Source organism: Thalassophryne amazonica, chromosome 6 (assembly GCF_902500255.1).
Source record: "Thalassophryne amazonica chromosome 6, fThaAma1.1, whole genome shotgun sequence".
Taxonomy (NCBI): domain Eukaryota; kingdom Metazoa; phylum Chordata; class Actinopteri; order Batrachoidiformes; family Batrachoididae; genus Thalassophryne; species Thalassophryne amazonica.
The window spans coordinates 66,323,088-66,350,980 of NC_047108.1; the positions used below are offsets into that span (position 1 = coordinate 66,323,088).

General features: G+C 42.4%; 1 protein-coding gene across 4 annotated transcripts in view; it reads left to right on the forward strand.

The window, feature by feature from the left end:
- si:dkey-151g10.3 (serine/threonine-protein kinase WNK3) overlaps positions 1-27,893 on the forward strand; it is a 285,851-nt gene that overhangs the window by 216,108 nt on the left and 41,850 nt on the right. The window contains exons 3-16 of one of the 4 annotated variants that reach the window (XM_034172365.1): positions 5,657-5,829; positions 9,609-9,829; positions 10,249-10,406; positions 13,667-13,755; positions 13,857-14,076; positions 14,327-14,633; positions 14,749-14,867; positions 14,992-15,183; positions 15,829-18,410; positions 18,447-18,798; positions 19,005-19,048; positions 20,154-20,319; positions 24,979-25,095; positions 25,182-25,283. In XM_034172365.1, coding sequence (XP_034028256.1) covers positions 5,657-5,829; positions 9,609-9,829; positions 10,249-10,406; positions 13,667-13,755; positions 13,857-14,076; positions 14,327-14,633; positions 14,749-14,867; positions 14,992-15,183; positions 15,829-18,410; positions 18,447-18,798; positions 19,005-19,048; positions 20,154-20,319; positions 24,979-25,095; positions 25,182-25,283 — 4,842 coding nt within the window. Of the gene's footprint in view, positions 1-5,656; positions 5,830-9,608; positions 9,830-10,248; positions 10,407-13,666; positions 13,756-13,856; positions 14,077-14,326; positions 14,634-14,748; positions 14,868-14,991; positions 15,184-15,822; positions 18,411-18,446; positions 18,799-19,004; positions 19,049-20,153; positions 20,320-24,978; positions 25,096-25,181; positions 25,284-27,893 lie in introns of all 4 variants that reach the window. The other 3 variants (XM_034172368.1, XM_034172366.1, XM_034172367.1) reach the window with 3 other exon arrangements.

Genomic DNA, 27,893 nt, shown 5'->3' on the forward strand with positions numbered 1-27,893 from the left:
TTATGTAAGTCTGCCCCCAGAGGGAGCGGGGGTGGGGGGTTGCGCAACTCACAGCGCACACCTGAGACACATGCACCACATGCGTGTTGCTTTTTGCAATGACACACTCGTGGGGGGCACTTAGACAAACTTCACATCCAGCTGGAAAGTGATTGTCTGCTGACGTTTTTGTGCTAACAGCGCAAATGGCCACACATTTTTTAAGTGCCAAGCTTTCGGTGTTAGATGTTCATGTGTATCACCTGGAATTTGGCTGACACATCTGCCACGAGAGGGATCGAATGGGCTCTCACAGGGCACACTCTCTGTCTTTAAACCACTGGTGTGCGCAAATAGTTGTAGCAACAGGTATACTGGTCGCGATTCATGGCGTGGAACGAACAGTATATACTGGACACAATAATGCAAACTCAGACTCAGAAGGTTGAATATTTAAGGCTTATATCGAACAGCACAGGTTCAGTAAACAGGTGATCAGCCAGCGTGGCAGAGGTAATCGGCAGACGAGAGGCAGAGGCAAATGTCAAAAACAAGCTGGGTTCAGAGGCAAGAAGGAACAAGGTTGTCAGAGCTGAGGCAAAATCTGAGTCCCAAAAAACTAGCAAGGTTCAAAAACTCAGTGAGGGTCCAAACCAAGAGGCTGAAGCAAAAAACAAGGTCAAATGCGAGCAAGATCATGCACAGAAAGTAGATGGCAAGGACTAACAAGCACCACTAACCTGTAACGCAGGACAAAGTCACACGAACTGGCAGAGAACAGAGAAAATGCAAGGCTTAAATAACAGGGTGTGATTAAGAAAAGTGAAAACAGGTGTGTGAGAAAGTTTAGGAAGGAGACAAAGCTGAGACAAGCAAGAGCAAGAGAGTGCAATAAACAACACTAAGCAGACAGAGAGGTGTGGAAGAAAGAAGACCAAGATGAAGCAAACAGGTGCAAGAGAGTACAAGAAAGTAAACACTAAGCAGGCAGAAAGGAAGTGGAAGGTGAGTCCCAAAATAATGCGAGAAACGGACAGAGCAAAGGAAACAAAATCAGGAAAACAAAAGTCAGAACTGAAAAGTGATCAACGAGAATAAATGCTGGGACTGAAACTAAACAGAATTAACATGTTGTCAGGGATTTGGCCGGGTCAGGGCGCTGAGCCCTTGTTTTCCCCTTTTGTGGTTTTCCGTCTACTTCAAGCTTGGATTTGTCAGTAATTATTTTCATCATGAGTTATTCTGTTATGTTTTTCTTATCACTTTGTTACTTTCCATTCTTTAAGCCATTGTCCAGTTCTGTTCTAGTTTTGTTCAGGACCGGTTTGTGTTTTCATTGTTTATCATTAGCTTTCATCTGTTTTCTGTTATACTTTATATCGGGTTTTGATGTCTGTTTATTAGTCTGTTCCTGTTTAATTCTGCTTTTGTATTGATTTCCTGATCAGTTCTAGTTGCTTTTGTACTCTTGCTCATGTTTGATTTTGGTGCCTGTTGTTGTATGATATTCTGACCATGATTTCCAATTTTGCTCTGTTCTGTTTTTGCCATTTGTTCCACTTCGCACCTCCCATCATGTCCTTCGTTCCTTGTCTCACCGCCCAGTACTTATTTTCACTCCACGTCCTGCACCTGCCCCATGTCTTTGTTTCCCACACCTTGTTTATTTTTGCTTTGGTGTTTTCATTCATTCCCACTCTTGTTCAGCTCACGTGTCCTTTGTCTGTTACTCTTCACTCTCACTCTGTGCTTTCCTTCCTTCACTTTCTTGTACTCTGCACAACCTTTGGCTCCCCCTGTCACGCCCCCTTCCACAGACTTCCACGCACCTGCTTCACATCACCCTAATTTGTTTGCTCCTTATTTAAACCATCACAGTCTCACAGTTCACTGCCAGTTTGTTGTCTCGTATACATTCCAGTGCCTTTGTCAGTTCTGAGTTTTGCTTCACCGTGTATCGTACCTCTGCTCTGTTTTCCTTGACCATGCCTTTTGCCTTGTCCCGGACGTCTGTGTTTGCTCATGCCTCTGATCCCTGCTCAACCATGACTGCGTTTTTGCCTGATCCTGATTGTACCTCTGCTCCGCTGCTCGATCACGTGTACCGAACCAGAGCCTGGAATAAAGACCATGTTTTCTCCTACACCTAAGCTTAGTCCGGGAGTTTGCATTGCGGGTCCAGCCACCATTGTAGACGGGCTCCCGCCCGTTCTGACAGTACAAACTGGCCAGAACATGGACCCCGCAAGCTCCACTCCTGCCTTGGACTCTGTTGCTGCGCTCCCAGATATCGAGGTGATAAAGAGGATTTTTGCTGATCCCTCTTTTTTTTTGTCTGCTTTCGTGACTGTTACGCTCCAGGAGAAAAGTTTGATTACCTTGACCAAGCTAGGGATCTTGTGAATGCAAATCCTTGGCTATTTGACTATTTCCCAGAGCTTCTAAGCCTGGATGATGTTTTTTGTGAACAGAAGCGTCCAGAGTGGATGAAGCATCCGGAGGCCTACATACCATCTGACGACGACGAGTCAGACTGGACTGATATTGACGAGGAAGAAGAATCAGAGTCAGAGCAGTTAGCACTACAGAACATGGCTACATCTTTATTTAAATTACAAGACTTATTTTTTGAGTATCAGGACTGCCACAGCCTGCGGAGCAAACGGCGCATTTTCCTCGGCTTCTTGAACAGGTCTTTTTAGCCAAGCCTGAGCTGTTAACCACATTCCCAGAGCTAATGGACATTAAATCGCAGTTTGAGCAGGGCTGGGTCCCTCCCTGTATCCAGGACCCCATGGATTTCCTGTTTGAGTCTGAACTTACCGCCACCTGCTGTGAAGAACCATGTGTCATCACGCTCTCCGACGCTGCTCTCACTCCACTTTTGCGCGCAGCGGCACAGGAGCCAGCTGCTCACCTCCTGCCACCTGTTCCAGAAACGCAGCCACTGAAACCAGTCTTGCTCCAGATCCCTCCGAAACCTGCTCCACGGAGGAACAAGGTAACCTTTGTTGTCACTCATCTCAATCCGGCAGAACCACTCACCTCGTGCCTCTGATCCCTGCTCAACCATGACTGCGTTTTTGCCTGATCCTGATTGTACCTCTGCTCCGCTGCTCGATCACATGTGTACCTAACCAGAGCCTTGAATAAAGACCATGTTTTCTCCTACACCTAAGCTTAGTCCGGGAGTTTGCATTGCGGGTCCAGCCACCAGGGTAGACGGCCCCTGCCCGTTCTGACACATGTGGCCAAAGCATAACAAACAAAAATTACAAGCAATAGTGGTAAGTGGTAATATGCAAAATAAAACCAGTGGCTAAAGTAATCCTAAACTGAAAATCAAAGACAGGGGACATGAACACAGACAGAACCAAGATAAAAACCCAGGCCCAGGACAGACCATGACATATACGAGGCGTTGGAGGCAGCTCTGATTTTACACATATTGCATACGATTCCTGCTTCATGCGCAGTTCATGCGCAATTTGACTACATTTGTACTATATATGAAGGGGCTCTAAAGTAGATGCAGCTTTACTTGTATCAAATTTTATTTTAGTTTATTTTAAGACACTATCAGTTGTTATAAAAGCACAACTTGCTGAAGTCAAATGTTTAGATGAATGTAGAGAGAGAACAATAACAATCCATTGCAAATATGTGGTTTTATGTAATAGCAATAACACCATATTGTAGTCCATATGACAGACTATGTATTATAGTTTGTCATCTTGCCAATGTGGGAAAACAGAGTCTTTGCAGTTTGAAAATCTCCATTTTGAAATTTGAAATCTCAGGTGCATCCTGGTGCATTTTCAGGTCTCTTTACCCATCACAAATGAAAAAAAAAATCACCAAAAAGTTCAATTTTTTGTTGGGTCAGGTAAATTTTTCCACTCCAGAGAAGAGTCTTTTCACACAACTAGTATCATCACTATACTAGTTCCTCACACTTTTTCCTCACAGTTCCTCACACTTTTTCAGAACTGTTTGCTCCATACAGATTTACCATAGAGTGCCATATTGTTTGTATTTCAATCAATTGATGTTAATAAAGTCCAAGACATATTCAGTGGCAGCTTCACCATCAGAGAGCCTCATCCACAACTACCACAAAAGACTCCAAGCTGTCATTGACATTAAAGGGGGCAGTACATGGAATTAAGAACGGGGGTATGTAAACTTTTAATCAGCGTCATTTGGGTAGTTTCTGTTGTCATTATGATTTTTAGAATAAACACTTGTTTGACAGTAAATGGCTTCACCCAACCCCTAAACATGAGTGAAAATTTTTTTATCATCAGTCATATTCTATAAAAAAATGGCAAAAAAAAAAATCTGCCAGGTTATGCAAACTTTTGAGCACAACTGTATATGCACAGACAGACAGATAGATAGATAGAGAGAGAGAGAGAGAGAGAGAGAGAGAGAGAGAGAGAGAAACAAACAAAAGTTGTACCACACAGACAATGTGATCTAAACAACTCCAGGGTAGATCAGATCCTTTGGGAAAAATTTTGTTAACAGATGGCTTAACATCAGTTGAGTTATTCAGTGGAGAACTAAGTGAAGACTTTTGTTTATGGTGAGGTATGTTTGTGACAGAGAGTAGATGTCACCCGAGTCTTTCACAAGTATTAAATTTGTCACACTGTAAATTTTGGTTTAAACTCTATGAGTTTTGCATTTTCACTTTTTAGTTCAACAGTGTCCTGGAAGTGCATGCCTTCAAAGTTCAAAGGATAACAGACCTAAAATACTTCATTTGCAGTGACAGCCCAACAGTTGTTTGTGGCCAGTCATATTATTTTCATTCTCAATTCCTCAGTACTATTCAGGTAGTTATACACATGCTCTGACTGTAAATATTGCACACTGTGGGTTTAAGAAGTCAAATGAATTATCAGTGCAATCCATAAAATGACTTTTTTATTACCTGCAGTATCTTGTAACAGTACAACAAAATGCCTTTGTTGAATAGCATGCATTAGTTTTGGTCTTTCAAATAACCTGTGCACTGTAGGAGGCTGTCTTCTGCGAAAGCCACAATTGAACCACATGAATTGGATTTCTGCTGTTTCCATTCTGTCAGGCTGGTGATCTGTGGCCAAATCCAGCACCTCAGGCTTGGGTGTTGGCTCAGCACTGCTTAAACTCTGTTTTGCCACTACCCTCTAGTGGCAGTAGGTTTTTAGTGCATTTAGCTGTAACATGAGTATGTTGTGTGGCAGTCAGTCAGAGGTTGAAAGAGAGAATGTATTCATTTAGGCTTTTTGCAGTTTTTAGGGGCCTAGCTTTCACCTGATGCAAAAGAGACATAACAGTCATTCCTAGATTCCAACTGATTGCAGCTGTCATTTTCATGCACAGTGCCCATGTTTATTTTGGTCTGGTTGATTTTATGTTATGCCCACAATACATTTCTGACTAATGAAGAGGATAAGTCCACTTTGCTCCTAGCACCCACCTTTGCTCTCAGTTTGCACCTGCTCTCGATAGCAAAAACAGCTTGGACACATCCCAAATCCAACAGCTTTGTGTGTTTGTCACCCAGCGTCAACGTAGGGCCCATAGATTTGCCACCAAATGAATGAACAAATGTCCATCATCTGAATGTTTTTAAACAAATTTTTAACCCAGTTCTTTTTGTCATGTGATGTGTATCTCACCTCAGGATCGTAAACTAACCAAAGCAGAACAGCAGCGCTTCAAAGAGGAGGCAGAGATGCTTAAGGGCCTTCAGCACCCCAACATTGTCCGCTTTTATGATTCCTGGGAGTCTGTGCTGCGTGGCAAGAAGTGCATCGTACTGGTCACTGAACTCATGACTTCAGGGACACTCAAAACGTGAGAACACCCTCATCATATCTACACTACTCACTCAATGTGCATAAATTAAACAATAAATTAAATGTTATTCTGCACAAAAGTGGACCCATTCACAAAAAGGAACTGGTTCAGGCAACTTACACAAGACACATTGCTTCATTCACATGCCACACATCAGCCACAGGGAATCTCACAGCCCACTTTGACATTTGAACATCTGCAGCCTAGCCAAACCTTTATGAGCAACATATCAGACTAAGATGGAGTATTTCCCTATAAACATTATGTTAAACAAAGTCAGATAAGTGACAATTAACAGGTAATTTAAAGTCCAAATGAAACATAACAGCCTGTTTTACATAATTTAATTATATCATCCAGAAATACAGTCATTCTTCACTGAAATATGTCTTCATTATTCGTGTCTTGGAATGTATTTTTTGTGTACACTTCATGCCTTAATACCCACAGAAGGTGAAACGTGAGCGCATAGGTTTAACCCCTTCTTAGTTCTGTGGATGAATGCAACAGCATAGTCATGGACTGTGTTGAATATAAGCATGCCTCAATTTGGTGGAAAGTGTTAGATTGCTGCAAACCCCACAAGGGTGGTGTGACTTTTTAGCACAATTGATTCAAACTACAGACAATGGGGGTTGATTTATGGCCCGGTCACACATCATACGACGACTCCTGAACAAGGGGAAAAAAGTCATAAATCTTTGAGAAAAGGTGGATGAACGAGCTTTATCACTGAATAGCCTGCGAATCAAGAGTGCAAAAGGGACAAAAGAGGAACAAAACAAAACCGAAGCTAACGCTGATCTCCACGCTTTAGCGAAACGCGCCTGGAGCTACTGCTGGAGTAGTGTGTGTCTGCATGCTGTTCTGCATTCCAGGACTCGGCGCTGGGACGGAGCTCAAAGCACCTGAGTCCTGGAGAAACTGCAAACAGAAGCACCTGATCCAACCCACTGTGGAGATCTGTGCGCATGTCGGGGGATCCAACTGCTGTGGTTCCTTGTCCACAACAAAAGAGGGATCATCTCCTCTTCAGAATCCTCACTGTCTGGTTCAGACTGACGGCACGCAGCGCACTCCGTCTTGTTCCAGTTTTTTAAAAAACCGCTGGTTTGCCATGGTGGCTGCTATTTCACTGTATTACATTACTAAGGGCCCCTTCACACATAGTGCAAATACGTACAACTCAGGGAGACTCATGGCGGTAGAGCTCGTATGAGTGCACCATGAAACATCGCGCCAACAGGTTGGCATGCACAATGCTGGTGTGACAGTTCATGAATGCAACGGTGTCTTTCGAGCAGGAACTGTGTTCCATGGGACAAGGTGCATCACATCGCATTGCTGACATGGAGGAAAATAAAATAAAAACCAGCTGTATAATTACTGAATATCTGGGTTGATATAACTAATACATAAAAGGGGATGCAATACAGAGTCCCGCAGTTAAATAACACTCGTTAAATAAATTTCAAAAAATGCCACTCGCAGGATTTGAACCCGCACGCTCTGATTACCAGACGAAAACTTTACCACTGCACTACAATCACTGTATTATAACAAGAGTGTGAAATGGCTAAAATCAACAAGCAGATAAAAGTAAAGAAAAAAGTGCTGTGATAACTGACCAAATGGCATTTGCTACGGTGTATTTCTGCTGATACGTGACTGAAAGTGGTGTATTTGTCATACTGTTGGCTTGTACTGGGCCTGCGGCGCGCTGCTCACAGCCCTTACAATCCGACATGCGTGTCCTGTCAGACGTGACATTCAGATTGCCTGCTGCATGTCCAAACGGACTGAAGTGTCCATTTTTATGTTTTTATGTATGTGTTCATCAAAACACAGGACGTGTGCTGCAGCTGTGATGTCCGGAGATGTCTCAACAGCTGTGGGCAGCCAGCCACACCCCCTGTCCTGTCAGCGCACAGACTAAGATGTCACTCTGTGATCAGATGAGAGATGCCTTGCCTGTGAAGGGGGGTGCGCGAACCACAAGTACACATGTTTGGGGGGAGTGCACAAAACACGCACACGTGTTGAGGGGGAAGCCGACACTCTGGCACGCCACATGTGCAACTTCACATTCGTGGGGCACTTAGACAAATTTCACAGCCAGCTCAACAGTGATTATCTGCTGACTGTTGTGTTATCCGTGGGGAGCTTGGAGTAGAGTCGCTGCTCCTTCACGTTGAAAGGAGCCGCTGAGGTGGTTCGGGCATCTGGTAAGGATGCCTCCTGAGCGCCTCCCAAGAGAGGTGTTCCAGGCACGTCCATCTGGGAGGAAACCCTGCGGAAGACCCAGGACTAGGTGGAGAGATTATATCTCCATACTGGCCTGGGAACGCCTCGGGATCCCCCAGTCAGAGGTGGTCAGTGTGGCACAGGAAAGGGAAGTCTGGGGTCCCCTGCTGGAGCTGTTGCCCCCGTGAACCGAACCCAGAAAAGTGGATGAAGATGATGATGATGATGTTGTTGTGTTAATTGTGCGACTAGCCACACATTTTCTAAGTGCCAAACAAGCAGTGTTAGATGTTCGTGTGTGTCACATGGAATTTGGCCGACACCTGCCGCAAGAGGGATCGATGGGCTCGCACAGCGCACACTCTGTCTTTCAGCCACTGGTTGCTACAGCTATAGAATAGTTGTAGCAACAGGTGTACAAGGCAGCTACGATTTTACATATTTTGCGCACGATTCCTGTTTCATGCGCACTTTATGCGCAAATTGACCAAATTCGCATTGTGTGAAGGGGCCCTTAGCCATATATATTGATTTCTAACAGAAAACTGTCAAAAGGGGGAATAAATATAAGTGTAAAGATTGAATATTTAAGAGCAGTAAATTGATCAGTCCGTGTGAACGCTGTGCATTGACTCCCCATGTGCGGCTATTTCCGCTAGCTGCAGCTGATCCACAACGTGAATTCTGCCTTCAGAACAGCTGTAATATAATCATCTGAATCATCTACCTGTTGCCACATGTACAGAATGGTTGGATTGTCATTTCTACACCCATATTGTTATATTCAATAAAAAATAATAAGCACACGCAGGAGGCGGGCAATGACTGCTGGTGATGCTGCGTTCAAGTACAATTGGGAAATTATACAACTTTTTTGTTGTTTCAAATTCAGCAGTTGCTTGTGGCAGGGGCATGGTTTTCATTTTATTTTTGGTGAAATAATTCATTGTTGCCACACAAAAAGATTAATTCTGGCCTATATAAGGCCCCCCCACACACACACACAGATAAAAAAAAAATCCAAGCAAACAGGCTGAGTTCGCCCTGTAGTTTCCAACGGTACATGAACACAGTGGCAGTAGCAGCACTCACAAACTGGCTTCTGCACTGTATGAAAACATTCAGCTGGTTGAACAAAGTCAAACTAAACACTAATGTTAAAAAACTTTAAAAATCCTGATGAAGTGCCAGCTGCAGGAACGAAGCTGCGCGAATGATGCCTACGAAAGTCCAGATTTCTTGTTTTGTTTGGGCTTCGTTGCCCTTCGTTAAGTGCCGTGTGACTGGGCCATTAAGAACAGCACCCTGCCTGTAGCTGCAACTTATAGAAATGCTTTTCGAGGCTGAACGGTGGACGCACATGGTGATAGACTTTGGAAGTGCGTTAAACAGAAAATTATTGTTGAAACCTATAAAGCTTTAACTTCTGCTGATAGCTAACAGCCACCCGTATGTTTAAAGAGGAACGAAAAACAACTGTGAGTATGGCATTAATTTGACTATTTAATCTCACTTTTGTTCTGTCTGCTCAGTTACTTGAAGCGCTTCAAGGTGATGAAACCCAAGGTCCTGAGGAGCTGGTGTCGGCAAATCCTGAAGGGTCTTCACTTTCTTCATACCAGGACTCCTCCGATTGTACACCGAGACCTCAAATGTGACAACATCTTCATAACAGGCCCCACAGGCTCTGTTAAGATAGGAGACCTAGGATTAGCCACTCTTATGAGGACCTCCTTTGCCAAGAGTGTCATAGGTAGCTGCCTAAGTCAACATTAAGCAACAGAAATATTACTACTCAAATTTGTGTTCTTTCCTATTTTTCATACATTGAACCAAAAGTTCTATGATTTTTTTTTCTATGTACACAAAAAGTTTTCATCTCTCAAATGTTGAGAGAGTTAAGAACTATAAATACACATCAGAGCAGTGTGCCCTGTCACTGCTTCTAACTAGTATGGATTATTATTGATCTCATCACTCTAAAATCCATGTCAGCAGCAGCACTAATTAGGATGAAGGACTCTGTGAGCCAACCTGAGCAGTGTACTGTGAATACCACTTAGGCCAGTAAAGTTTTACTCCGGTTATCAGGGATTCTATTGAATTTCACTTTTGACTGTGTATATACTCAGTGGAAGTGTTACATGATCAAGAAAAACTTCTGGTTAACAGGAACCCCAGAGTTCATGGCTCCAGAGATGTATGAGGAGCATTACGATGAGTCTGTGGATGTCTACGCTTTTGGGATGTGCATGCTGGAAATGGCTACTTCAGAATACCCCTACTCTGAGTGCCAAAATGCTGCTCAGATCTATCGTAAAGTCACAAGTGTGAGTGTCTCGCAGTTTTTCATTTTTCTCAGTGATTTGTATACACAATACATACCGTAACTAATGCATTTGCAGTTTATTATGTCAAGGAAGGAACTCATGTTTTTGCCTTTTTCTGTTGTAAAGTTAGCAAGTTTATTCAAAAACTAATTAAATAATTTTTACATATCTTGGTAAGAAGGATGGGTCTAATTTAGGACTGGACAGTAAGACCTAAAATTAAAATTTCTATTGTGGTATATGTAACACACACACACACACACACACACACACATATATATATATATATATATATATATATATATATATATATATATATATATATATATATATATATATACTCAACAAAAATATAAACGCAACACTTTTGGTTTTGCTCCCATTTTGTATGAGATGAACTCAAACATCTAAAACTTTTTCCACATACACAATATCACCATTTCCCTCAAATATTGTTCACAAACCAGTCTAAATCTGTGATAGTGAGCACTTCTCCTTTGCTGAGATAGTCCATCCCACCTCACAGGTGTGCCATATCAAGATGCTGATTAGACACCATGATTAGTGCACAGGTGTGCCTTAGAATGCCCACAATAAAAGGCCACTCTGAAAGGTGCAGTTTTATCACACAGCACAATGCCACAGATGTCGCAAGATTTGAGGGAGTGTGCAGTTGGCATGCTGACAGCAGGAATGTCAACCAGAGCTGTTGCTCGTGTATTGAATGTTCATTTCTCTACCATAAGCCGTCTCCAAAGGTGTTTCAGAGAATTTGGCAGTACATCCAACCAGCCTCACAACCGCAGACCACGTGTAACCACACCAGCCCAGGACCTCCACATCCAGCATGTTCACCTCCAAGATCATCTGAGACCAGCCACTCAGACAGCTGCTGAAACAGTTGGTTTGCATAACCAAAGAATTTCTGCACAAACTGTCAGAAACCATCTCAGGGAAGCTCGTCTGCATGCTCGTTGTCCTCATCGGGGTCTCGACCTGACTCCAGTTCGTCATCGTAACCGACTTGAGTGGGCAAATGCTCACATTCGCTGGCGTTTGGCATGTTGGAGAGGTGTTCTCTTCACGGATGAATCCCGGTTCACACTGTTCAGGGCAGATGGCAGACAGCGTGTGTGGCGTCGTGTGGGTGAGCAGTTTTCTGATGTCAATGTTGTGGATCGAGTGGCCCATGGTGGCGGTGGGGTTATGGTATGGGCAGGCGTCTGTTATGGACGAAGAACACAGGTGCATTTTATTGATGGCATTTTGAATGCACAGAGATACCGTGCCATATATCCAAGAACATCACCTCATGTTGCAGCAGGATAATGCATGGCCCCATGTTGCAAGGATCTGTACACAATTCTTGGAAGCTGAAAATGTCCCAGTTCTTGCATGGCCGGCATACTCACCGGACATGTCACACATTGAGCATGTTTGGGATGCTCTGGACCGGCGTATACGACAGCGTGTACCAGTTCCTGCCAATATCCAGCAACTTTGCACAGCCATTGAGTGGTTTGTGAACAATATTTGAGGGAAATGGTGATATTGTGTATGTGGAAAAAGTTTTAGATCTTTGAGTTCATCTCATACAAAATGGGAGCAAAACCAAAAGTGTTGCGTTTATATTTTTGTTGAGTGTATATGTGTGTGTGTGTGTGTGTGTTTATATTTTTGTTGAGTGTATATGTGTGTGTGTGTGTGTGTGTGTGTGCACGGATGTGTGTCTACGGACAAGATAACTCAGAAACAACTGGAAGGATTTCCTTCGGACTTGGTGCGCAATGTCCATGTCTAATTCACAAAATTAATTGGAGCCAGACATTTTGAGCATTTAAAATTTTATTTGCACACTGGCATGCAGCCACACACAGTTTGCAACAGTTTACAACGAGTTTACTCAGTAGCACGCCAGATTACATTCCTGTGTAGGGATCACATTTGTGCAAGTGTCAAGTCACCTTAACTACGTACATTGTAGACTCACATCCCATTCCACCAGGGGGCCGTAAATCATCTTTATATTAAAAGCGTGAGTGCGTGCGTTTATTTAGTAAGTTCAAAGTAAGTAAATACGTTAAAAATACATAGATAACACAAGAAAGTGAAAACACTTATTTCCATTGTGGTCCATTTAAAAATCAAATGACAAAATAGAAGTAATAATAAGATAGAATATAATAATACTGATAATACATTAAGAAGTTGATGTTAAAAAAAATGTAATTAACAGAAAATAAAAGGGTTGAGTTCTTCTTCTAAAAACTGTTGAAGTTTAAGGTTCTAAAAAACATTCAAGACTCGTACGCCATTCCAACTCATTATAGAAACTTTGCATAATTTATTACCACCCTTGAAAAATGTCAGCTACCTATTTTATAAACACTACTAAATCTAGAGCCCGTGGATCCCCACAGGCAATACGCTAGATTTAATATAAACCCTTCTGAAACGGTAAAGCACTGGTATGAGAACTGCATGGCAGCTATGACTGTACTATACTGTATCTTAACTGCATTACATAAACATATTTCACATGGTACAGAACACTTTTAAGAACATTTATTGCAAAAACTTCAGTAAATAGTAAAAATAAATGCAAAGCCATTTCTTTTTCTTTTTTCTTCTTTTTTAAACCTTTATTTAACTAGGTTAGTCCCATTTGAGATCAAGATCTCTTTTACAAGGCAGACCTGGCCAAGAGGGCCATGGTTACATTAAAAATAGTATACAGCAGAATAAAATGAACAACATTAAAACTTTCTCACATAACTTCACTTGCACACGGAGAAGGCAGACTGCAACAATTTTACCAGAGCTTTAAACTCATTCGGTGTAACCAGGGCTTGAAGTCAAAGTTCCGATTGTAATTTATTCAAAGTACTAGGTACCAAACAGTTAAGTACAATTCAGGGGAACATTTGGGATTTTGTAAAGAGGGGAGCCAGAATTTGCGAATGAGTAAGGCATGACTTGGGGGGGGGGGGGGGGGGTGTCTGTGGTCTGGGGGGAAGCTAGGAGCTGAGCAGGCAGGGTCAGGTGGAGCTGGTGGTGGCCATGAACTAGAAAAAGGAAAGGACAAAAATTTCTAATGAAGGCCCCCCTCCTTTATACAGGATGGCAGCAGTTGTGAGCCTGTTCTGCAGCTTAAAACATACCCAATCCAGTGTTCTCTGTTTTGTGGTTTCCATAACTATGACCTCAACATGACATAGTTTTCTTTGAAATAAAATTATTTTCCCTTCATTTTTCTGCAGGGTATCAAACCAGCCAGCTTTGACAAAGTGAATGACCCAGAAATCAAAGAGATCATTGAGGGCTGCATTCGTCAGAACAAAAGCCAGCGGTAAGCAGCTTTAACTTTTATAAGACGACATCGTGGAGATCATGAAAGTTCATGGTGTCTGTTCATTCCTGATCTTTTTTGTTGTTTTTTACTTTTGACAGACTCTCCATTCGAGACCTTCTAAACCATGCATTCTTTGGGGAGGACACAGGGGTCCGGGTGGAGCTGGCAGAGGAAGACACAGGCACCCAGGAATGTCTAGCTCTCAGGATTTGGGTTGAAGATCCCAAGAAGCTGAAAGGAAAACACAAAGACAATGAGGCCATCGAGTTTAGCTACGACCTGGAAAATGACAGTGCTGAGGAAGTGGCTCTAGAGATGGTGAGACATGCAGGCAATTCAGACCTGATTTTAGACCTGATTAGTAGACAGTGAGTTCACATCTTAAAATGACAAATAAATTGTGTAAACTAAGAGCCTCAAGTGAGCAAAATCCCTCAGCTCATTTTTGCACCACTTAAAGTTCCACCTCCTCTTAGCTCAAACTACCTGCCTCAAACCCCCAGTTTATTCTGACTGCGGCTCTCTTTCCTGTCACTCAACCCACCCCCCCAAAATTCCATTACCACAGGTGAAATCAGGCTTTTTCCATGAAAGTGATGCTAAGGTGGTGGGCAAATCTATCCGGGACAGAGTAAATCTCATCAAAAAGTCCCGGGAACGGCGGCAGCAGCAGCTGCTGCTTCAGCAGCAGGTCACTGAAGAAAGAAGAGACTCTGCTCTGTCCTCCTATACAGTTGCCCAGACAACTTGTCTTTCTTTGGGCAATGGGGCAGTAAGACAAACAGGAGGAGGACATGAGTCTGAGGGGCTCTGTGAGGTGGACCAGCATGGAATGCAACAGCACATTCTCAGTGGGACAAGCCTCAGTCTGCCAGGTGTATTATCTATTCTATGTTGTACATGTATACAGTATAATAGGACTTGAGAAGCATATGCTACCTTTTCACAATCACAGCCCATCTTTAATTGTTGTAATTGTCTTTGCATCAGGAGGTGAGAGCATTGGTTCTGCCAGCTGTGAGTTCTATACAAGTGGACAGAGCCAGGCATATTCTCAGCAAGGGGAATCGTACACCAACACACCACCTGCTCTTCCTCCAGCCACATCTGTATGTCATTAAGCAGTTTTCACTGTGTTCATTAGTTGTACCAAACCAAATAACTAATCATTGTTTGAAAACTCTGTGTTAATGACAATTTCATGGCATTTTTTTGAAATATTTTCCTTACCAGGGTACTAGTATATTGGCTCAGCCTCAAAGGCTCCCCATTGCTGAGAGTGGAAGTGTTCTCCTTGCTCAAAATGGTACTATATCCAGCATGCCTAGAGGTCAAAGTGGAGGAGCCCCTGTTGGCCAGACGTTGCTTCAACCCAGTGCAATGGCTCCACAGGTATCCCCAAGTGTGCCTCAACAATATTTTCAGGTGAAAAGCCTAATAATACTGACTTATTTTTATATAAAATGCATAGCTACTGTTTATTTCAGCAACAGCATTTAAGACGGTTGCCGCTGGAACTAGAAGTATACTTCTGGTAATCTTACTGAGTCATTCTAACTCTCTTCCTCAAACCCAGATTATTTTATGATTGTCTGAAGGTTTGATGTAAAGGTTTTCCTCCAGTTAATTAGCAAAAGAGGTAACGTGATGGTATTAGAGCAGGGCTGGCCAAATCTGGTCCTGGGGGTTACCTTGCCCTGCATATTTTTTCACTCTTCCTGCGTCACCCGCAAACAATTAACTTTGACAGTTGTGCTCAGCCAATGAAGAACTTGGAAACACCAGAATTAAATAATCAGGTGTGATTAGAGCAGGTAGATATGAAAACATGCAGCACAAGTGCCCTCCAGATTTGAAATCAAGTATTTCATACAGCTGGTTGTAATTCAGGTGTAATTCAACCCTTCTCAGCTATAAAACACTGTGGGAAACCCTGCTTTAGAAGATTAGATGTGTTGAAAGTTCATTTTTCTTGCCAAAATATACCTTTATCAAATTTTCTACAACTGTCTTTTTCTTCTTCTCTCAACATTTATCAACATTGTACCATTCTCATTTGAGTAGTCACAGACATACCCATCTGATGGAATACAATCTGCTCCTCCTCATGTTTCAAAGTTCTCCTCGCAGTCATACATACCTCCTGTCTTTACACATGCACCCATTAATGCTCTCACTACGTCAGTGCCAGTCAGTGATCCTGCTACGCTAGCAGATACTAATGTTTCCCTAGCTCAGCAGACCCATCCTCCTGCCACAGGCATTATTGCCCAGCCAGTATCCTTACAAACTCCCTCTGCCATGATCCCCCAGCAAACTGTTGTCCAAGAACAACATGCAGGGGTGGATTTACAGACATCCACCTATCAGCAACAGCAAATAGAGACCCAGTCTGCTGTGCTCAAACAGGAACAAGTTAGTGTCACTCAACCACCAGCCAAGCAGCCTCAACAAAGTCAGTCAGGTCCAGCTCAAAATGACGCCTACACACAGCAACCACCTCCATTAGTCCAGCCTACATCTCAGCAACTGCCATTATTGACAAAGGTTATGGAGCAACAAGCTGTATTCTTACCACAGCCAGGGGAGCAACCTCAGACCCATCCGCAGCAATCATCAGTGGCTCCAAGTGAGCAGCCTGTGATACAATCACTTCATCAGAAACGCAAGCAACAACTTCAGCAACAGCAAACTCAGTTACAGCAACAGCCTTTAATATCCAGCCAACATCAGATATATGTGCAGCAACAGCTTGATCAGCAGCAACAGATAACACTGCTTCAACAGCAACAAGAATATTCCCAACTACAACAGCAGCAACTGGCGCAACAGAAAGCTCTAATTCACAGACATTTGTTAGAGCAACAACAGCAACAAGCTCTTCTGCTTCAGCAACAACAGGAACAGCAGCAGCTACAAGCTTATGTACAACAACGGGCACTTCTGCAGCATCAGTTAGAGCAGCAGCAACACCCTCCTTTACAACAACAAACTGGACAACAGCAGCTACAAGTTGCATTGCAGCAGCAAACGCAGCAGATTCAACAGCAACAACAGTTACAGCAATCATTACTTCAACAAGTAGAACAACAGCAAGCACTGTTGCAGCAGCATTTCCAGCAGCAAGCTCAGCTACAGGAACATGATCATGAACAGCAACAAGCCCAAAGTAAGCAACAGTTTGAGCAACAGCAGCATGCCCTGTTACAGCAGCAGTTAGACCAACAGCAAGCAATGTTACACCAACAGCAGACAGAGAAGCTCCCCCAACAGCCATCGATACAAAAGCAGATTCAGGAGCAAGCGGCATTGATGCAGCAACAACAAGCCCAACTACAGCAACACTCTTCTGTAATGGATCCTCGTATCCCACTTGGAACTCCAGCTACTTTGGAGGCAATTCAGCAGCTAAATCAATTAGTCTCACCAGCACAAGTAGCCATGGCTGTTCAGACTCCACAGATCCAAGTTCAGACATCTTCTGGGATCTGTAATCAAATTGTTAAGCAGGAAGGACAAAATGAGGCTGCTTACCAAAATGATGGTGAGGTTCCTATCCAGTTTATAGCCAATTCCAGAATTCAAGCAGTGCCTGAGACTCAAGCACCCACTCCACCAGAACTGATCCAGAACCAGACTCAACCTATACAGACCCAACAAATTCCTTTTCGGCCCAATCATTCTGGCCCTGTTACTCCCACAAAGAGCCTTGTAAATACTCAAGCATTAGTCCAGACACAGCCAGTGCATGTTGCAGTCAGTCAACCTCAGCCACCACATGGCCTGGGCCTGACTGTTGACACTAAGAGAATAACCCAACAAAGCCATGCAACTCTCCAACCTCCAGCTGCATCCTTTCCCATTCAGATCCAGCATGAAATTCCACTTCAGCAAGTGCCAGGACTGCTGCAGTCCCAGTTGCACGGCCAAACACAAGGGCCACCATTTAGGAATGTGCAGCCACAGGCTGCTTCTGAGCTTTTAAACACTCAGTATATCCCTCAACCTACTGTTCAACCGATATCATCTGTGCAGCTGGATACAGCTCATACTACACAACAGTCAGCACTGCAATTACAGCAGATGCTTCGGTCTCCTGGCTCAGCTTCAAGTGTTGGTACTCATACAGGTACTCCCATTTCTGTAGTTGATCATGCAAATTTTAGTTCTACTCTTCACAGTGTTAAGCTTGATGGACAAGCTTGTGTTCCAGGCCAAACAGCAGAGCACCAAATTATTCAGTCCAAGCAGCAGACCATAGGAAGCACAGGTGACTCTTCAGCAGTTCACCCTATACCTCAGCAACAGCTACAGAAGGACCTTTCTTCAGCATCTCCAACTCCAGTACAACAGTTGCCATTACTAGTCCAGTTAACAGCGCAGCCCAATGCTAACCACATCCAGCAAGCACTTCCTCTAAAACAAGCTTTGATAACTGTCGATGACATTAAGCTGCCCCCTCACTGTCAAGATAGTTCACATCTGTTGGCCTGTTTTCCTGCACAAATTGTCCCTAGTAGTCTGGGTGAGCCACAGTCTCAACACAAGGCCCTGCCTCTCTATAGTCAGGTAGCTGCTGGTACACCTACATCTTTGCAAAGGCAGGCCAAGCAGTCACAGCCAGCTCACATACACACACAAACCAGCAGTCTGACTCAAACACACGGCCAGACACAGACACATATTCAGACACAGGCCCACTACATTCAGACACACACTGAAACACATATTACTGAAGAGCCTCTCCTGCCTCATGCCGTCTTTCCCACAGAACAAATGTCCCTAAGCCCCTCTCACACCTCATGCCCCCCAACAACACTCCCACCTTTACCTTCCCTCTCCCAACATCCTGCTGCTGTCCCTGCTCCAGAGCTGCCTACATCACCACCAGCAGCCCAGATAACCTTTCAACCACAGGCTGACTTCATACCCACCTCACCTCCACCTGTCTCCAATCTTGAGTCCCTTGAGTCTAATGCTCCCTTACTACCCCAAGCCTTGCTGCAAGACTGTGACCTTTCTCTGCTGGGCAATGCTCAGGTACAGAAAAATGCAAAAATGATTTTAAGTTGCTGAAATGCTGGCATAATCAATTTATTCAAACTAACACTTTTATAAAACGTAACCGACTGTATTGCATATTAAACAGCTAAAATACCCATTGTTATGAATATTTTGCTTACATCTCATGTTTGTGTTTTGTTCTGCATATCTACATTTATGTCTGTATTTGTGATGTTCTGCAGGATGGCGTGTATCTATCAAGCACAAAATGTAATTCTTCTTCAGGGTATGTCTGATTTCTTTACTATCTGATCTGAAGTCAGAATTGGTGCATTATACACAAGTAAGAAAAAATTCTGAGTATTATTATTGGCAGATTGTAGAAGGGGAAAAAATGAAAAATAAGCCAATTAATCTTTGGGCCGAACAAGGATCGTAAAGGAACCTACGCATAATGACAGGGAAAGAATAACCAAATATAGGAATTAAGCAGCTTAGTAACATTCTGTTGAATGAAACAGCTTTAAAATTATCATAAAGTATAAGTGTGATGAGATTTTGTATTGTAATAGGTAACATATATGTTGCCCCATATATCTCCTCCTACATGTCACACAGACAGTGTAGTCATAGCCTGTGCTCCCAGGCCTTTATTACTTTCAGTGTTCCTTCAGTACCTACAGAGCTGGGCAAAAAGGCTTTTTCTTACTCTGCCCCTTCAACCTGGAGCACTCTACAACAGGATCTGAAGATCTCCAGTTTGATTCCAGTGGGGGATTTCAAACTTATTTTAAGGGTACTTGAAAATTCCCTGGAAACCTGCTACTGTTTTAGTATTTTAATCTGCTTCTGTTTGGCACTTTGATTTGACTGTTTTATATTGATATCTCTGTCTGTCTTTAACTAGTTGTTGTTTGTTATATTGTATGTTTAACTGAAACAGGTCTCCCATGAGAATGAGACTTCATGTCTCAATGAGACTACGTGCATAAACAATGGATAAATACATTTTTTTTAAATGTACGTACATACCATCAAAATATGAACATTTTGACTGCAATTAACTAAGGCAGTGTCTCTAGACTTGGCATTAGTCTCCTGATGCTGGATTGATGCTGCTCACTGCTCCTGGTGGTTGCATTGTCTCCCCCTATATTTAAAATGGGTTATATGCTGAGGACAAATATTGTTGTTTGTATTGTACATTGACTTACATAGTATACAATGCATTCTGTCTTCTGTTTGCTCAGATACAAAAATACATTGTTTGTCATTAGTATATTTGCATAACATTTACAGTTTGGAAATGTAAGTAATCCTCAAATATTTTGTGACTTAGTAAGCAATGAAAATACAGCAACATAATGCTAAGTCTGTTTGTCTGGATGTAGATCACATTGCTACTTATGTACTACCTACAGAGCTGTTCCAGCTAATGGAGAAGAAACTATGCAGCTTTTTACCAATGGGAAATTGGAAAAATTAAAGACCCAAAGAAGAGCTTCTTGTCAGAAGCCTGATAAAGGTTCACACCAGTTTCAACTGAGCATGCTCCAGGTAAAATAAAACAGCAGCAAATGATAATTCACTTGTTGTCCCCAGCAGATAGAGTTAGATAGATATATAATTATACACTGACCAAACTTTACACACATACACACTAGAAGAGGCCAGTGTGTATTTGTGAGTGCTGAAAAATCAAAGAAATACACTAGCTATTTAGTGTGATCTGCTTTTCACAAAAGCCTGAAAATGGTAGCAAGTCCAAAATTAGATATATTGTTCATATTTCTGATTTCTCAAAAATAAAAAAGTATATACTAACTATAGCAGTCTAATTTTTTGCACCATGATTTATGATGTATTAGAGCATATCTATACAGTCAAATCATAGCTTGTTTAGAGCAAAATATATAGTTGTTAGAAATATGCTAATTTTGAATGAGCTTCAAAATATGCTCATTTTCTGGAGCCCAGATGGCAGTGAGGTCAGTTGAGCATCAAATTTATATTTTTACCATGTACAGTATTCTTACATATCTCAAGACGATGTGTAGTAAATATGGTGCAGAGTTTAAGTGTTGTGAAGGTGTCGTAGCACGGACCCACAACAGGGGGCGCAAATGAACGGACAATGACTAAACCAAAAGGTAACAATTTAATGTTGTGACACTACACAACGAAAAGACACAGAAAATATGCACAGTCAATTAGCACCAGGTGACGTGTGGCAGGCTCGAAGATAGGAGACCCCCCGACGAGAGAGAAGCCGTACTCCACACGGCTTCCACCACCAACGGTCTGAAGGAACACCGGAGCCGCCAAGTCCCGAGTCCCCAGGTGGCCTCTGTTCCCGGCTGTCGACCCTGGTACTGCTGGCAGAGAGCAAAAACAGGATGTGTGAGTGTGAGTCCGCACACTCAGTAATACACAGTCCAACACTGAAGGGAGGGAGCACCTCCACCTCCAATCATACACTTAAGCAGCTCCTGTCAGTCACTTATCTGGAGGGAGTGGGAGGCGAAGACGTCGCGGTTCCCACAACACGCCACTCCAACAAAACTGTCCCACAGGAATAAACGGCTGCAAACAGAGATCAAAACGTGGATTAATCCAAATACTGTAGAGAAGGATTACCTCAGGAATGGTAGTCGATTTCTCGGCGAGGAGGTGGAGTTGCAGTCCGGCTTTTATGGTGGTGATGATGATGAACGAGTGACAGCTGGTGCAGGGGATGAATGACAACTGTCACTTCTTCTAGGTCTGGTGCCCTCTCGTGCTTGGAGCCCGCACTCCAAGCAGGGCGCCCTCTGGTGGTGGTGGGCCAGCAGTACCTCCTCTTCAGCGGCCCACACAACATTAAGCTTCCTTACAGCTCTGAAGAATATGAATAACATGTCAAATTTTGGGTTTGCTACTATTCTCAGGCCTTTGTGGAAGGCATTTTTTGTGGTCAAATATTTACTTGTGTTTATTTACTAACTTCTCAAGGAAACTGAAGATACCACTCACTTGTTTGTGACACAGCATAGTAGCCATCGTAGGATTTGACCACTTATGGGGACAGCCGTTCCCATTGCGCAGTATATACACAGTATAACTTCACACGGGAAAATGATATACAGTTTTGTTTTCAGATGCATTCACCGAAGCAGTCGCAAAAAGTGCAGTTATTTTCAGTTCCCAGTGGAGAAGGGAAGATGAGGCAAATGTGAGAGGTCATGTTGGTAAATGTTAGCCAACAAAACTAACCAGAGTAGCTGCATTCTCTCGCCTGCACAACCGCCTCGACACGTTTGAGCTCCAGGTCATAAACAAACCACAACCCGTCCGCTTTCCACCGCATCTGCATTTTTTCTTTGCACTTTGTTTGCGTGCACTGTAAAACTCAATGAGTTATTTGAACTATTATTATTACTACTACTACTTACTACTATTATTTTGAAAATAATTTTCAAAAATTTAATTGTTAAAGTTTTAGTAACTTAACAATTTATAGTTAATTAAACTTATGTAAATCTAGTTTATGTTTTTCAATTAAAAAAAGTGACAAATTTCTGCCTAAAAAATTTGCATTACATTTTGGATTAGATTTTTTGATGCATTCTTTGGTTTACTTGTTGACTCTGCGTTGTGTTGTTATGACTCTGACCATTCGCTTCCCTCGGGACGCACAATCACGATCTCCGGCATGGAAGTCGGACTCTCTAACCAGAAAGTTAAAACCCAGGGCTCTGACCTTGTGACCAGAGAATTCTGTTGAGCTGTTGGGGGTGAGGTTTACTAACTACATATGCACAGCGACACCTGCTGGCCTCCGTTACATAAACTCAATTAAAATGAGTGAATGGAATGCACTGGAAATACATCACCAACACAAATGCCCCAAAACCTTAAATGCACTTAAAGGAACTGAGTTGTTATGACAACAGTTCGTTTTTGAGTTAGTTTAATTAATGGAAATGAATGACTATAACTTTTTTCAAAGTTTGAGTTACATTAACTTAATTATTGTATTAAAATGGAGTGTTCAGTTTAACAGTGTGTAATTTGCCCAAAAAATCACAGAAAGTGCTGTGTTTCTGTCCCAGGAAGTAGAGAAATTATGTCATATGCATCATATTTTACCCCTTTAGCGCCTGCCCTCAAATGAGACTACGCTGCCAAATTGTGATTATTTTCAACCTGTGTAATATACACTCAACAAAAATATAAACGCAACACTTTTGGTTTTGCTCCCATTTTGTATGAGATGAACTCAAAGATCTAAAACTTTTTCCACATACACATTATCACCATTTCCCTCAAATATTGTTCACAAACCAGTCTAAATCTGTGATAGTGAGCACTTCTCCTTTGCTGAGATAATCCATCCCACCTCACAGGTGTGCCATATCAAGATGCTGATTAGACACCATGATTAGTGCACAGGTGTGCCTTAGACTGCCCACAATAAAAGGCCACTCTGAAAGGTGCAGTTTTGTTTTATTGGGGGGGGATACCAGTCAGTATCTGGTGTGACCACCATTTGCCTCATGCAGTGCAACACATCTCCTTCGCATAGAGTTGATCAGGTTGTCAATTGTGGCCTGTGGAATGTTGGTCCACTCCTCTTCAATGGCTGTGCAAAGTTGCTGGATATTGCCAGGAACTGGTACACGCTGTCGTATACGCCGGTCCAGAGCATCCCAAACATGCTCAATGGGTGACATGTCTGGTGAGTATGCCGGCCATGCAAGAACTGGGACATTTTCAGCTTCCAAGAATTGTGTACAGATCCTTGCAACATGGGGCCGTGCATTATCCTGCTGCAACATGAGGTGATGTTCTTGGATGTATGGCACAACAATGGGCCTCAGGATCTCGTCACGGTATCTCTGTGCATTCAAAATGCCATCAATAAAATGCACCTGTGTTCTTCGTCCATAACAGACGCCTGCCCATACCATAGCCCCACCGCCACCACGGGCCACTCGATCCACAACATTGACATCAGAAAACCGCTCACCCACATGACGCCGCACACGCTGTCTGCCATCTGCCCTGAACAGTGTGAACCGGGATTCATCCGTGAAGAGAACACCTCTCCAACGTGCCAAACGCCAGCGAATGTGAGCATTTGCCCACTCAAGTCGGTTACGACGACGAACTGGAGTCAGGTCGAGACCCCGATGAGGACGACGAGCATGCAGATGAGCTTCCCTGAGACGGTTTCTGACAGTTTGTGCAGAAATTCTTTGGTTATGCAAACCGATTGTTTCAGCAGCTGTCTGAGTGGCTGGTCTCAGACGATCTTGGAGGTGAACATGCTGGATGTGGAGGTCCTGGGCTGGTGTGGTTACACGTCGTCTGCGCTTGTGAGGCTGGTTGGATGTACTGCCAAATTCTCTGAAACGCCTTTGGAGACGGCTTATGGTAGAGAAATGAACATTCAATACACGAGCAACAGCTCTGGTTGACATTCCTGCTGTCAGCATGCCAATTGCACGCTCCCTCAAATCTTGCGACATCTGTGGCATTGTGCTGTGTGATAAAACTGCACCTTTCAGAGTGGCCTTTTATTGTGGGCAGTCTAAGGCACACCTGTGCACTAATCATGGTGTCTAATCAGCATCTTGATATGGCACACCTGTGAGGTGGGATGGATTATCTCAGCAAAGGAGAAGTGCTCACTATCACAGATTTAGACTGGTTTGTGAACAATATTTGAGGGAAATGGTGATATTGTGTATGTGGAAAAAGTTTTAGATCTTTGAGTTCATCTCATACAAAATGGGAGCAAAACCAAAAGTGTTGCGTTTATATTTTTGTTGAGTGTATTATGCCATGTTTATGTTTTCACAAAAATGTTCGCATTTGGCTCTACTCAGTCACCGTAGTTGAGCTGGAAAGCATATTTAAGTGTTGTAAATTGTTGTCACAAGAGTAAGAGAAATTAATATTTGAATAAAGGTTTATGCCTAGCAGCTTATTCCAAGGTCCCTTAGGTATTATCAGTAACAAGAGATAAATGCCTGTTTCAAATGTGGAACAAGACCAAAAGTGCTAACATTCACCCAGTGTGGGTGACAGTCTGACAGCTGGCAGTCTGCATTACAACTTTCTGTTGTTTTCGTTTCACCTTTAAATAAACTCAATATACAAGCATACATGTCCATAACTATGCCATTAAATTTTGAAGAACACAATTTTATAATCATAATTTTTCTTGTCCAGGTTTCCATCAGTGGTGACAATATGGTGGAGTGCCAGTTAGAGACTCATAGCAACAAGATGGTTACTTTTAAATTTGACACTGAAGGCGATGCACCTGAGGACATCGCAGATTACATGGTACATTGTCCATGCATTACTGCAGGATACATTATACATTGAAAGGTCATTTCCATTATCTCTTACTGTTTGTTCTTTGGTTACAGGTGGAAGAGGACTTTGTCCTTGATATGGAGAAGGACAAATTTGTGGAGGAGCTGAGAGCCATTGTTAAAAACGCTCAAGAAGTTCTTCAAACACATTCACAGGTGTGGTGATTTGTCTGCTAAGGGTGTAATGTTTTCAACTTTTTGGTGGTGTGCTGGAAGATTTCTCAAAACTAAAAAATATGGTGACAAGATTGGACTTAGTGAATCCATTTAAAAATGTTGTGATTTTGTTTTTCTTTTTTTACAATTTTTATAACTTTTCTGGGTTTAAGATATGCTGTTTCAGAGTTTGTACTAACTCAATACTTTTGAATTTACTTCAAAATCAATGCATGCCATTTTGAAGAAACTCTAGTAGAGGGTGACACGGGAGTAGATTTTCACTCCTGTCCCGTCCCACTCCCACAGAAAATTCCTGTCCCATCCCAATCCCGGGCCAGAGTAAAAACAAAAATCCTGTCCCGTCCTACATCCCCTGGCAAAAATTATGGAATCACCGGCTTCGGAGGATGTTCATTCAGTTGATTAATTTTGTAGAAATAAAGCAGATCACAGACATGACACAAAACTAAAGTCATTTCAAATGGCAACTTTCTGGCTTTAAGAAACACTATAAGAAATCAGGAAAAAAAATTGTGGCAGTCAGTAACTGTTATTTTTTTAGACCAAGCAGAGGGAAAAAAAAATATGGAATCACTCAATTCTGAGGAAAAAATTATGGAATCATGAAAAACAAAAGAACGCTTCAACACATCACTAGTATTTTGTTGCACCACCTCTGGCTTTTATAACAGCTTGCAGTCTCTGAGGCATGGACTTAATGAGTGACAACCAGTACTCTTCATCAATCTGGCTCCAACTTTCTTTGATTGCTGTTGCCAGATCAGCTTTGCAGGTTGGAGCCTTGTCATGGACCATTTTCTTCAACTTCCACCAAAGATTTTCAATTGGATTAAGATCCGGACTATTTGCAGGCCATGACATTGACCCTATGTGTCTTTTTGCTAGGAATGTTTTCACAGTTTTTGCTCTATGGCAAGATGCATTATCATCTTGAAAAATGATTTCATCATCCCCAAACAACCTTTCAATTGATGGGATAAGAAAAGTGTCCAAAATATCAACGTAAACTTGTTCATTTATTGATGATGTAATGACAGCCATCTCCCCAGTGCCTTTACCTGACATGCAGCCCCATATCATCAATGACTGTGGAAATTTACATGTTCTATTCAGGCAGTCATCTTTATAAATCTCATTGGAACGGCACCAAACAAAAGTTCCAGCATCATCACCTTGCCCAATGCAGATTCGAGATTCATCACTGAATATGACTTTCATCCAGTCATCCACAGTCCACAATTGCTTTTCCTTAGCCCATTGTAACCTTGTTTTTTTCTGTTTAGGTGTTAATGATGGCTTTCGTTTAGCTTTTCTGTATGTAAATCCCATTTCCTTTAGGCGGTTTCTTACAGTTCGGTCACAGACGTTGACTCCAGTTTCTTCCCATTTGTTCCTCATTTGTTTTGTTGTGCATTTTCGTTTTTTGAGACATATTGCTTTAAGTTTTCTGTCTTGACGCTTGATGTCTTCCTTGGTCTACCAGTATGTTTGCCTTTAACAACCTTCCCATGTTGTTTGTATTTGGTCCAGAGTTTAGACACAGCTGACTGTGAACAACCAACATCTTTTGCAACATTGTGTGATGATTTACCCTCTTGTAAGAGTTTGATAATCCTCTCCTTTGTTTCAATTGACATCTCTCATGTTGGAGCCATGATTCATGTCAGTCCACTTGGTGCAACAGCTCTCCAAGGTGTGATCACTCCTTTTTAGATGCAGACTAACGAGCAGATCTGATTTGATGCAGGTGTTAGTTTTGGGGATGAAAATTTACAGGGTGATTCCATAATTTATTCCTCAGAATTGAGTGAGTCCACATTTTTTTCCCTCTGCTGGGTCTAAAATAGTAACCGTTACTGACTGCCACAATTTTTTTTCTTGAGTTCTTATAGTGTTTCTTAAAGCCAGAAAATTGCCATTTGAAATTACTTTAGTTTTGTGTCATGTCTGTGATCTGCTTTTTTTTTTACAAAATTAAACAACTGAATGAACATCCTCCGAGGCCGGTGATGCCATAATTTTTGCCAGGGGATGTACTCCTGGTAAAATGACTCCCACTCCCATCCCGCTTCCATTCAGAATTACTTCCGCTCCTGTACTGCTCCCATTTTTTCCTTCTTTTAGTTTTTAGGCTTTAGCGTTCTGCAGTTTTATTTCAGAAGATGTGGCAACAGGAAGAGTTCATCTGTGGTAATACAGGGAGGCACTTATTGCCTTAAATAAAAAAAAAAAATTCACTAAAAGAAAAAACATAAATAATGCATGGCCTGTGGTTTTACAGTTTTTCAAAATGTGGTGGACACGTAATGATCCTGACATTTACTTTGACCTCTATTTCTGTAACTGCTGACTGTATGAAATCTGTTATGTGCAGACGCAGGTTGAGGAGTGGACCAACGTCTGACCGAACCCAGCGCTAAATAACCAGAAAGCGGTTCCACAAACAAAACGATTTTATTTCCCCTCCAGTGCAATAATTAGTGTACAACATAAATATTTGGTTTGTCTGGCGGAGTGAAGGACGGCGCGCTCTCCAGCGCCCAAAAGGATCGAAGCCTCGGTGCTTCTGGACTCAGATTCACCGCC